This window comes from Arachis hypogaea, chromosome 16 (genome assembly GCF_003086295.3).
Source record: "Arachis hypogaea cultivar Tifrunner chromosome 16, arahy.Tifrunner.gnm2.J5K5, whole genome shotgun sequence".
NCBI lineage: Eukaryota > Viridiplantae > Streptophyta > Magnoliopsida > Fabales > Fabaceae > Arachis > Arachis hypogaea.
Genome location: NC_092051.1, coordinates 2009229 through 2022037, shown reverse-complemented (window position 1 = coordinate 2022037; position 12809 = coordinate 2009229). Strand labels below are relative to the sequence as shown.

The window sequence follows — 12809 nt, the reverse complement described above, 5'->3', positions numbered from 1 at the left end:
ATTATAGGTGCATACGTGGACAGATGAGTAAAATGATCGAAGATCGAATAAATAAATTCCTAATTATACATGTTGTATTAGACCTCCAAATTTTGATTTTTTAATTTTCAGTTTTTCACTCGCACGATGAAAAGAAAACCAGTTTCAAGAATAACTAAAGATGTGAATAGAAATGATTAAATTATTCATGTAAAATAAAAGTATTATGATTTGCAAATTATTTTAAAATATTATTTAAATACATAAATTTGCATGAGTGACAACATGAAATATATTTATGACAAAATATAGTTTTATGGTCTAAGAAAGCTGGCAGTTCAACAATTTCTTTCAATATCAAAATTTTAATTTTAACATTTTGGCCATATTTTTCATATAAGAATTGGGTAATTATTTTTTCTTTGATTTAGTCACAACTCATAATAGATAATAAGTCAAAATAATAATAATACAAAGTTACAAACTAAAAAAGAAGAAGAAGAAGAAAGGCCACAAATACCCATCTCTAATTTTGATTGTGTAAATGTACGTTTTCTAAATGAAATGTGTATTGTATTTGTTAGACGTGTTTATGGGGAGGCTCTGTCTTGGGAAATCGGGGTTGGATTGGGTGAGAGGTTGTGTTTTTTTTTTTTTTCGGTCTAGGCCAATTTGTTGGTTTAGGTCATGACAAAAAAAAAAAAGAATTTTTATAAAATTTTAAATTCGATTGAATGTTTTTTTTTTTTCCAAATATAATCCATCCTGGAGTTTTTAAAATTGGATGTTTTAGTTCTTTAAATCTTAAAATACAAAAATATTGTATTTCTGTTAGAGAATACCGTCTCTATATATTAGTCACTAACGATGACTATCTCACATGTGGCCGTTAAGTGTCCATGTGTGCGAATTGGACAAATCAGTCCTTGAAGAATTTAAAAAAAATCTTAAAACATTCTTTGAAAAAATTTTAAAATTTTAAAACAATAGCTTCAAATGTTTTTAATCTTTTTCAAAAGCTAACCAACATCCTATCTTATATTTATTAATCAGAATAATAAAATATTATTAAAAAATATATAATAAATAAAAGATATAAAAAATAATAAAATATATATTAAAAGATAATTTTATTTATTAACACTAAAATGTCATAAAAATAATATTATTTAATTATTAACTAACGATACCTACATAAAAGTAATATAGAAACTGTTACGATGGGTAACCGGAGATTAATGGGTTGGATTAGTTTGGCTGGCCCAATCGTCAATAAGAGGAAACCTTCAAGTGGGTCTATGATCCCAGGCCTCTCCGTCTGACTTGTGCGTGAGAGAATGGGGGTGGTGAGCCAATAACCACCGTTGAAGTAGTTCCACCTTTTAAGGTGAATAACCGTCCCTTTATCTTAGGGAAGTTGGGACATGGCTCCTGGAAGTGGGTTGAGAGATCTTAGGGGCAGTTACTCACTTGAGTGAGTGTTTATCTGCCAGCTAATCTTCGTTCCCGACTTCCTTAGAGCAAGTCGTGATGAGAGCCGACTTCTTTAGGGGAAGGTCGGTGCGGGGTGAGGCCCAATCTTTTGGACTGGGTCTTTTTGTTTGGACTTGGGCCTCAATCTTTTTTAATTTAAGAAGTCATTATATTATAAAGACCATTATTATATACCTAAATTTTTAAGATATTGACACTAAATAAATTTAAAAAAATATTTTTAATTGAAAAAAATTTATTTTTTTTGGCATAATTACTAACTATAGTAGTACAAACATTGTAGTCTAATTTGTGCAACACTATAATTAGTGAATCCAAACTTTATGAGACATAAACAAAATACTTGAATTTACCAAGATATTTATTCTTTAAGTGTTGCAAAGTATTAAGAGTTTCATATTAGAATTTTGTAAATCATTCACATTGACTTTGTAGTTGGCCAAAACTTATAAATTTAACTTTATAAATGACTTGATTTTCGCATTGCATTGCATGCAAGTTCTAAACTGATGCCTTCATAAGTATTTGCATAAATATTCTCAATTATTAATGTAAAAAATTTAATGTTAAAGAGAGTTTTTCTATTTCTTGAAATAACACTAACTCATTATCTTCTTTATCATTATTTATTAAACAATAATTATAGAATATGATATCTGTGAATTAAATTAAATTAATATTTTACTTGGTAAAAAATAAATGAGTTCATTTATTTTAAATTATTCTTTTTTTTAAATTAATGCTTTTCAAAATTAATTTATAATTTATTTTAAAAATACAAAAAAAATTTGTATATAAACAAATAAATTTAAAATAAATAGACTAAAAATTTGAGAAATTAAAATTTATTAATTTAAAAATAATTATATAAATAATTCATGAGAAATATTCTTGAATTTTTAAATCTTTTATAAACTATTTTGAGATTTCTTTTAAATTTTTTGAAAACTATTTTGTACTTCAATTTAGGAATTAATTTGTTTATATCAAACACGTAGAATTATCGTTCTACGTCAATCACCATTAGTTACTAATAAAGAGAGTCTATCTAATGAAAATAAACACTAAAGACTATTTTATATATTTTAAAACCTAAAAAATTAAAATATCTAATTTAAAAGATTCGAGAACTAATTTGGATAATTATTTTAAAACCTAAAAGGCTATGTTTATTTGTTGAATTTCTATTGAATTTGCTGAATTAATTGCATGCCTCATGAACATGGTTCTGAAAATCGGATTAGACTGACTGATAAAACCGGTTCAACTGAGACCCAACAATAAAAGCAGTCTAATCTACTAAAGAAAAAATTATTTAAAAACCGTCGAACTAGTAAGTTAGACCAAACCGATAACCGACCGATTCGAATAAAACGACTGTCGTTTTGTTTATTTGGAAAAAAAAAAAAAACCAAAACAAGCAGAACCATTCATGAACCAACCTCCCCCCTCCCCCTCTTCTTCAGTTATGAGTAGAAAATTGCTTAGATGGATTAGATTTTATAACTTATTATATGTCTAATTTTTCTGCATTTTTTTTCGGCTATACATGTATTTTTTAGGTAATCCGCCATTTCCCGCGACATCATAAGCTATATTCTATGGCGGATTTTTGGCTCGCCACCATGAGCTGCCACCTGCAATAACCTCCAAGTTGATTCATAGTTATTTGTTTTCATTGTTATTCATTCAATTATCGTCTCACCAATGGTTTCTCTCTTTTGTTTTTGGGTCATATGACCAGCTGCACAGATGGATTTGGAGACTGAAAACAGATTAGCTGCTACTGTACGTGGGGTACAACAAGGTTGTTTCTTAGTCACAAATTTTAGATAGAACTTGGTTATTTTTGTTCTAGATTATCTTATGTTTAAGGTCTGTTCTTTCAAGGAAGTTATATTACTATGCATGAAAGAATGTCTGTATATCTGATCCAGTGGGACTTTTCCTGTTTGTAGTAGAAAGTTTATCTATTTATCTAGGTAAATGCAATTTGGCAAGCATGGATGAGATCTATGCCTACAAAAAGTTACAGCAACTTTTAGTTGGCAAAGTATTGACAAATGAAATTCATGTAGAGGTTTGTGGAAATTTCATCTCATGAAATCCAATCAGATTTAACATCATAATATCCATCCAAACTTCATTCTTTTCGTTGAAACTAGCAAGCTACTTTGCGTGGATCTCATTGAACTAAAAATATTTAACTCATTATAGAAATTTTCTTAGTTAAATTTAAAAAATCGTTAATTCCAAAAGCAAAACTAAAACAACATTAAAACGAAATAAATTGTTTTTGTGAAAGTGGGAAAATCAGATGTATTTTATTTGATTATGGTCAGAATTGTGTGAATTCTACGCATCTGTATCATTTTTTTTTCTTTTTTATTTATTTATTTCAGTTTTTAGTTTTTAATGACAATTTTATAAAGAGTTATTTGTATAGAAAAATAGTGACAATATTTATAGAACTAAAACTATATTTCTCACCCTTCTTTTTCCTGTGTTACTTTCAGAGTTAATCAATACCATTCTCCTAAAGAGCGATAAAAAGAAAAGAAAATAATAAAATAAAACACTACATAGGCAACCATTTTTAACTTCATTGGGAGATAGTTCTCAAAATACTATAATCAGTACATAATTCTCCAACCTACTTGCACCTCATGTTAATTACTAGCCATTTTTCCATTTTACAAAATCATAGTATTTCTAGAAAGAAATTTAAAAAATCCATTATCTTTAACAAAATCTTGAGAAACAGCCACTGTTGGGTTGCTACCTCCTAAAAAAGTATATGATCCAAGCTTCATGACCATGATGGAATCTCACTAATTAACCAAGCCATATGTGGTGTCTCATTTTCCCATTTCACTAACTGTTGACATGAAAATCAGATTGGTTTGCACATTGGCCTCCTCAGCGGACATTCTCTTGCAAGATTTTCTGATCAGATGCTTCTGAGTCCTCTGCAAGATTCACTGATCGACTAACTGAGAGTGTGGTGTATATCCCTTTGATAGTAGCCGGGGTTGTTCTGCAACAACCACCCACAAGGGAAGCCCCTGACTCAATCCAGTTGTTCACATATGAGACAAAATCTTCATCTGTAACCCCTGTATTTTTCTATAACAAAAACAACCTAACATCAGCGTTACATTATTCAAAAGGAATTCAGAATACAAATTTGAGTAGCAACATAGGAATCCTCTTCCTATAACTTGAAAAAACAATAATAAGAAACAAACCCAACGGATGAAATGAACTTACCACCCACTGCTTTTGGATACCATCGTAAGTTTCCCCGCTGTTTGGATATATAACAATTGGTTTTGTAGTCACCTAAAGAAATTATACACAAATCAAGGATAAGTGTTCCACAAAGATAGATGTCCCATAACAGTCATAAGTCAATGGCATCAATCATAGTTTCTTACATAGAAGTAACACATCAAGGGAAGGAAATAAACTGTTATTTTGAGAACAAATTGTTGTACATGAATATGAAAAGTGTGCCAGCATATGGGTTAAGTTCTATAGCTAAAGAAGTCTCCATGCATACAAGTGATCTTCATTTTTGTTTCCCGAAAAAAAAGCAGCAATTGAACATATTATGCAGCTACTGAATCTATACAGATAGTGCTTATTATCCATCCATATGGTTCATAAAATGGAAAAAAAACCAGGCAAGGTAGATGTTTACACTTAAAATAAGAAAAGTTTACGTCCATCAGGCATCGACCGAACCAGCCCACATCATAGTCAGTCGAAAAAGTGAGAACATGAGGTTCTACCTGCTTAACAGATACTATCAGGTCTTGTATAAATCTGGGCGGGGTACAGTTGATCCCAACAGCAACAACCTTGCTGCATGATTCAGCAATAGAAATGCACTCCTCCAAAGAATCACCACTAACAACATTAATTCCATCCTTGGAGTTAAAACAAAACCATGCTGGAATACTTATGTCCTCTTCTTTTAGAAGCTCTGAATAAGCCTGCTTGGTCAATGAATAATAATATAGTTAGGGAGACTCAAGAGTTAAGGGCTAAACTGAATACTCTATGTGTACTAGTGGAGTTTTGCAAATTTTAAAGGTTCAAGTGTATTATTTCCCATTAGCCATCAGTCCTTAGATACTTTCTGCTGTAGAAAATCAGTTGATTCAATATGTCCTAGTGTTTTCCTCATCATATGAAGTTACTTGACTAGCAATTTACTCATTCAAAAAGGGAATAGAAACACTAGGATAGAAATGTAATGCTTCCTTCTTCAAGAATGTAAGTTTTAAGGCCAAATTAAGTTGGGAACGATAGTTAAGGAACAGAAAGATCATATCAACTGAGAAAATAGAAATGGAAGAACAAAAGCCTTGATTATGAGGTAGCTGCACCTATATACTACTGGAAATATCACCAGCAGTTGATTTCTCCTTTCCCTTATCCTGATAAGTGATAACATTGTATGACAGCCTACTAGGTCTACTACTGGTTGCAGTTCAAAGAAAATATTTACTTATTTAGGCAAGTGATTGACAATGAGGCTTTATATCTATATGACTATATCTATATAATAGAGAAAGTATAACTCGAGTTGCAACAAGTCTCTACAGGACTTAGAGTGCTGATCTAAACATCTGAACATATAGCAGAAATTCTATACAAACAATTTCAATTCCTCTGTTCATATATCAATGGTTTTGGTAACTCAAGGTAACACTGAACTGAATAAAAGCAAATCAGCAAAGTTGAGTTAAACTATTGTAACAGAGACACTCTTTCACTTATCAAGAATAATAATAAGATTTTCGTAATAAGAATGACTAAACCATTTAAATACCTTAGCTTCAAGCTTATTTGGCACTGTTTCACATGCGAGGAGATCAGCACCAGAATCTGCTAAAATTTGAACTCTTCTCCGATGAAAATCTTTGAGACATTTCAAGGTTATAGCGTCACCATAATCCCCACTGTTAGGAACAAAATATGAAAATATTGCTGAGATTACCATGAAAATATAACAAACTTCAATATTTGTAATGTTTATATGCAGAAAAAGCTCAAAACTATATATGCATGCAAAATTGACATATAAACTCATTTCGCACAACCTCACAAACTTTCCCCTTTCAAAAACCAAGAGATTAAAATGGGACACCAAGATGAACAAGCAATGTTGGAATATCATCATATCTAGAATATCATTAACTATGTTGATCAATTAACTGGCTACACAAAAGAAAATATAACAAACACCACAAGTAAACAACAATTACAGCTGATTCTTAAATACTTGATATTAGTCCTTTGAAGATCTCACCTGTACTCTGACCCATCAGCCAAATAAGCTCCATAGCTCCCCACTGAACCTGCGATTAGAATAGGGCGTTTCTTGAAGATTCTACCATCAGCATCGATACCTGAAGAGCATGCAGCACATCTTTCATAGTACACATCTCTGGCCTCCCGAGCAATTTCAACACTTTTTCTGATCAAGTCTTCACTTTCTTTGTCAGAAAGGCCTTTTGCTTTAAAGCCTTGAATAGTGGCCTACGCCGCGCATGCACAAAAGAGAAAAAAACACACACACACACACACTCAACTTCAGCCATAGCAAGAAACAAAGAAATAAAAATCCATATCTCATCCTTAGCAAAATGGAATTCTGACCTGATAAGATGCTGTGATTATAATATCTGCACCATTTTCCAGGTAATCAAGGTGCACCTATTCAACCCAGCAAGCCAATCACGATATCAATTTTACAGTAATATAACGAAGCAACTCCAGGTTCATTCAATCCCAATATCACAATTTGTAAAATGCAACGTAAAATAATAAAATAAAATAAATAAAACTATACATAAATTTCACACACATGGATTAGTAATATTTTGATGATACACTTTATCAGAGAGACAATGAAGAAACCCTAAAGGATCCAAATTGAAATGAAGAGTACCTCGCGAATGAGGTGAGGGGAGGAAAGGAGGCATTTGGCGCTCCAAAGAGGATCGTTGAGGTCGGCGCCCTTACGCTCCAGCTCCGTCGCAAGTCCGCCGTCGATGACTGCCGTACCACCGGTGGTGCGGAGAAAATCCTTCATCAACGACGAAGACATTAATTTAGAAATGCAATGATGACACTCGTTGTCAGATACAGGTATCGAGATAGATAGATACTTAAGTCAAAATCAAAGAAAACGAAAGCTGAAGATTTGAAGAGGCTTTAAGCATCTTTTCTATTTGAAGTTGGAAAATGATGATCATTAGTCATTTATCGAGTAAATGTAGCAGTAGCTTCTATATTTTAGGGTGCAAATAACTATTTTCGTAAAAATATAAATTTGCGTAAAATATCGTTTTTGTCCCTAACGTTTGGGGTAAGTTTTATTTGTGTCCCTAATGTTTAAATCGTCCTATTTGTATTCTTAACGTTTATAAAAGTGATTCAATGTTATCCTACTATCAATTATATTAACAAATCAGATTATATTTTTCAATTATTTTCATTTGGATGTATTCATTCTCAATTAGGTTTCACTTGAATGTGTTCGATTTTAATATTATACTCACTATTTTGTGTTTAGATTCAATTATGTCCCTAGAAAAGTAAATTATGTAAATGTCGTAGGAATTAGTTTCAACATTTGATGAGTTATTTTTCGGAGTAGATCATCGATTTTATCACAAACATTTGTATTCTAACTTCAAGAAGAGATTTTTAAAACTCAAACTAAAGCGCTCATGATGTGTAATTGACGGAAGGATAATATTGAATCACTTTTACAAACGTTAGGGATACAAATAGGATTTACCCTAAACGTTGGGGACAAAAACGATACTTTACTCTATAAATTTTTAATATAAAGTGGTAAAACGAATTGAGAAGGTAGGGGTTGGTGTTGGTGTTGGATTAATTATATATATATTATCAATGGATTAGACAATTCCCAATCCTAGGTACTTCAAATAGATTGGATAACTTTAATACTAAGTACAATACACACTCACACACACCTCATATACTTACCAATTTTTTCCCCTTTCGGTTGGTAGGAGTAGAGTCCTAGACCTTTTGAGATGGGGAGGGGTGGAATGCAAACGTTATCCATTAAAAATGGGCCTCTAGTTTTTTGTTCGTATACTGATTTATGGGCCTCTAGTTTTTGTTCGTTTCTGATTTATGCCCATATACCTTGTGCGTGAAGTCTGTGGGCATAGTTTGGCAACGTTGACCAAAAACAGGAAAAAGAATTATGAAAAATAAATCAAGTCCATACATGATTACTACATATAACTCTTGTGTCGTATTCTTATCCGGTGGAATTCTTATATTCTACAAAATTTCATAATGTTATGCTTTAATTTTAGACAAATGTACGAAGAATAACAAATTAAAGCCACCATATATGGATGCATTTCATGGCTAGAATAATGTAAGAAATAATAATAATATATAGTTTGTATAATTTGATTACATGGTTGGTAGTTATTAATTAAACTGAAGGAGCAAAGCACATGGGATGTGGAAAAAAGAGGAGTAGGTGTTAATATGTGGTAAATAATGTTTCTTCTTTAACGTAACATACAGCATCATCATGATAGGGTGGTCCTTTTATCTTTTCGGCTTTTTGCTTCTTCGATGAGACGAGATTAATAATTATGTATGGCTTCATATATTCATATTTCTCATCTAGTACGACGTCGTAAAGTGATGCATTCTTCGCATGGAGTCAAAAGTTACTTTGCTTCAGTTTGTATTTAACTTCAACAATAATTGGTGTAGGAGAGAACAAAAAATAAAATATAGGTGCTACTATGTTAATTGTTACCCCACCATGAAGTTTCCTCCCATTTATTATTTCTCCTCCCTAATGAAGCTAAGATAAGGCTACACCATTCTATAATAAGGTTTTATTTATCTGATGATTATCTCTCTTATTATCACATGATAGCCTATTAATAATGAATGACTACGTGCCAAAATGGAAAAATATGTCACTTCGGTGTTAGGTCTAATTTGATAAACTTTTTGGTTTTTAAAAAATGATTTATTAAAGCTAAGTTTTTAAAAATATGTTTTTAAAATATATAACAACTATATTTAGCATATCAACTATTAAAACGACTGGTGCACCAATATTCTCCGGTGCACTTGAAATATTTTCTATATTTTATTATTTTTGGTCACTAATGGTAAGGTACAAAACTTTCCACAATATAGTTACTTAAATTTAATCTCATGAAGGCTCCATCAATCACGACATACATCACGTAATGAAGGGCCGAAATGAAATAATAAGGATAAGAGTCACGTACCAACGGCTAGTGCAAATAAAATTAGACTAAAAATTAAGATCAAACAATTAAGATTTGTATTTAGTAATTAGGTTTTACGTATTAGACCAACAAGTTGTCATTCAAACGGTATAGTCTTTCTATATTTATCTAGAGATTGCGGATTCAAATTTTTTAATTTTTGATAAAAAATAAAAGTATTAAAACCAAAATTTTAGTTTCAAAATATAAAATTTTAATTATTTTAGTATTTTTAAAGAGTAAGAATATAAGAAACTAAAATTTTTTAAATGAAAACTGAAATTTTGATAATATATATTTTATTATTTTATACTAAATATAATACAAAAATTTAATTTAATTTTTAATTTTAATTTTTTATCTTTTAATTTTTTAAATTTTCAATTTCAATCTATCAGTCTTCTTAATACGTAAAAGCATATGTTATTATATAAAAATGTTATTTGTACACTAAAATTAGTCATTAATATATTTATGTATAAATACATGTATAATTTAATTTATTTTTAATAAGTATTTTATATTAGTAACGGACTTTGGTGATTAATTTTAATATACACATAGCATAACTCGTTATTATTTTTAATGATTAGTGATTTGATTACAAAGCTGTCCTACAACTATACACTACTGCACTATATATAGCAATTGAACTAACTCCTATAACTCCGTCAACTCTATCCGTTGCTACTTCAGATATTATCTGATTCGTTGCAAGTTATGATGAGCCATTTGTTGTAATTATGTTGTCTAATTTTTAATTAAAACTTCTACGTTACCAATTAATTTCAAATGAATATATTTTGACTTAAATATATATTAAGAAAAAAATATTCAAAAATTATTAAAATTTATTATTTTTAGTTATTTTTTTAACCATTAATTTATTTTTTTGTTTAATAATTTAATAATATATTTTAAATTTATATTTTTAAATATTAATAATTAACTGATGCCGAAAATAATAAAAATGCTGGTTAATAAAAAGAGTATTGTCTCTCTAAGAAATAATAATGCAATGAAAGGAAGCTTTTGATGCAAAGCACAGTTTAATTTGCTTCTAAGTAATAACAGTTTCATTCTTCAATAAAAATTGGAAATGAAAAAGTAAGGTGTGTCGGCTTTGTATTTTCTTTTTTTTCTTTTTTATTTTTTTAACAATAAAAATAATCAAATTTTACTTTTATTTTTATTTCTATTTCTTGATTTACATCTTATTTTATAAATTTTTAAAAACTAAAAAAAATACAAAATACAAAATATAAAAACGAGAAGCAAAAGGACTCATTATTTGCCATTCATTTCCTAATGTTTTTTTTTTTAATTGTTATTTTGGTTTTGATTTTTGGTTTTGCTAGTATTTATTGTTTAATTACTATCCTTATATCCTATAATAAACGAAGAATGCGTTGGATCTGCTACTACTTTTGTAAAGTGAAGATATCCATCCTCATCATGCATCTGATGAAATGAAATGGTTCAATTATATTCCCGTCTTTCACTCCTTCAATCACTTTAAAATTTTTTCCACTATGATTAGTTTATTTTCTTAGGAAATGATCAAGCTCATCCTACACTAATATCCATGGCATCATATGAATACGAAAAAAGATACAACATGAAATATTTGAATTTTAAAATTTTTATAAAATATAATATAATATAAAATATCTATTTTTAGATAAATTATAATGATAATTTAATATTTTATTGATATTAAAATATAAATTTATTTTTAATTATTTTAAATATTTTTTAAATTATATAAAATATTTAAAATTTTTTTATTTTAATAAATAATAATATATACTATTTTTAAATTTATTTTAAAAAGCTAAAAATAAAACTAGATATGTTGACAGGTAATGATATTTAAATGTGTCTAAATATATTTAATTTTTTTTTTATTTTTTATTAAGACACAGTTAAACACAAAAAATATGTATATTAGACGAATATTATATCTAAAATGTATCTGATACACAAATACAACAACTCAATAAAATATTCATAATTCACACAACAAATAGTATATATGGCTAGGAAACGGCTTTTTTTAAGAAAATTAAATTAAATCCTATCGTTCATGATAAACAAACTTTAATGAATATGTATTGAGTTTCCCACGCTGTGTAGTATAATGTAGATGATATATTGTTTTAGAGCATGAAATATATTTTTTATTTTTAATATTTACAAAATTTTTAAAATTATTTTTAACGTTTAAATTTACTTAACTTTATCTCTAATATTTTGAAATAAGTTTTAAAATTAAATTAAATTAAATATTAAAAATAAATGTAAAAGATTTAAAACATTATAGACAAAATATATTATTTTTTATTTAGTTTTTGATGGCATGGCGCATGCAGAAATATCAAATTAGTAGACAATGGTGCAAACTTTGAAACGAAGTTAGAAGGCAATAATTATAGCCACAAGGTGGATGTAATACGCGTGCAATTGAGATCCATCACAGCCACACTTTATTATAATTATATTATATACTTAACACACTAAACATTGGATAACACTCTTTTTTTAAATTCGTCCTAAAAATATTAAATTAGTTATATATATATATATTAGTTATTAGCAGATAGAAGTTAAGTTAAATTAGTTTTTTTGTTAATTAAATGATAATATGTTACATTAAATATCACGTGATATAATAATATAATAAATTAATATTACGTATCATAAAATAATTAAATAATATATTAAATCAATATATTGCGTATTATTTGATATGTCATAAATTTATTTAAAATTAAATTAGTATCTAAACTACATATGTAAATTATTTTTGTCACTGAAATACACACGCAGGTCCTTATATTAAATTATTCTTTGTAAGCTGATCAATTTTTTAAGTTTTAAGAACGAAAATGATTTATATATGTACTCTTAAAGATTTATACGACTCTAAATAAATTTATGATATATCAAAATATATGACACATGTGACATGTTACGAATTTTTTATTTTTAATATTGGAGTGGTAGTAGTATTTT

At 28.7% G+C, this 12809-nt stretch overlaps 1 protein-coding gene across 2 annotated transcripts; it reads right to left on the bottom strand.

Annotated features, from left to right (window-relative positions):
* Positions 1-4056: 4056 nt before the first annotated feature.
* On the bottom strand, positions 4057-7754 carry LOC112756338 (selenocysteine methyltransferase). Of its 2 annotated transcripts, none has more exons than XM_025804876.2 (7): positions 7436-7754; positions 7144-7200; positions 6794-7023; positions 6314-6443; positions 5177-5471; positions 4744-4815; positions 4057-4599 (listed from the first exon to the last, which is right to left on the bottom strand). In XM_025804876.2, the coding sequence occupies exons 1-7, from the start codon at positions 7592-7594 to the stop codon at positions 4577-4579; spliced, it is 966 nt and encodes a 321-aa protein (XP_025660661.1). In that variant the 5' UTR covers positions 7595-7754; the 3' UTR covers positions 4057-4576. The 2 variants fall into 2 exon arrangements, with proteins under 2 accessions (XP_025660661.1, XP_025660660.1); XM_025804875.3 differs by having other exon boundaries at positions 5268-5471.
* Positions 7755-12809: the final 5055 nt, after the last annotated feature.

Bases quoted from the DNA above. Each gene is read 5' to 3' on its own strand.
- LOC112756338 (XM_025804875.3), bottom strand. From the start codon at position 7,594: ATGTCTTCGTCGTTGATGAAGGATTTTCTCCGCACCACCGGTGGTACG. The intron at 4,816-5,267 runs GTAGAACCTCAT...TAATTTCTTTAG, and splicing joins TGATAGTATCTGTTAAGCAG to GTGACTACAAAACCAATTGT. The intron at 4,600-4,743 runs GTAAGTTCATTT...TTTTTGTTATAG, and splicing joins GTATCCAAAAGCAGTGGGTG to AAAAATACAGGGGTTACAGA.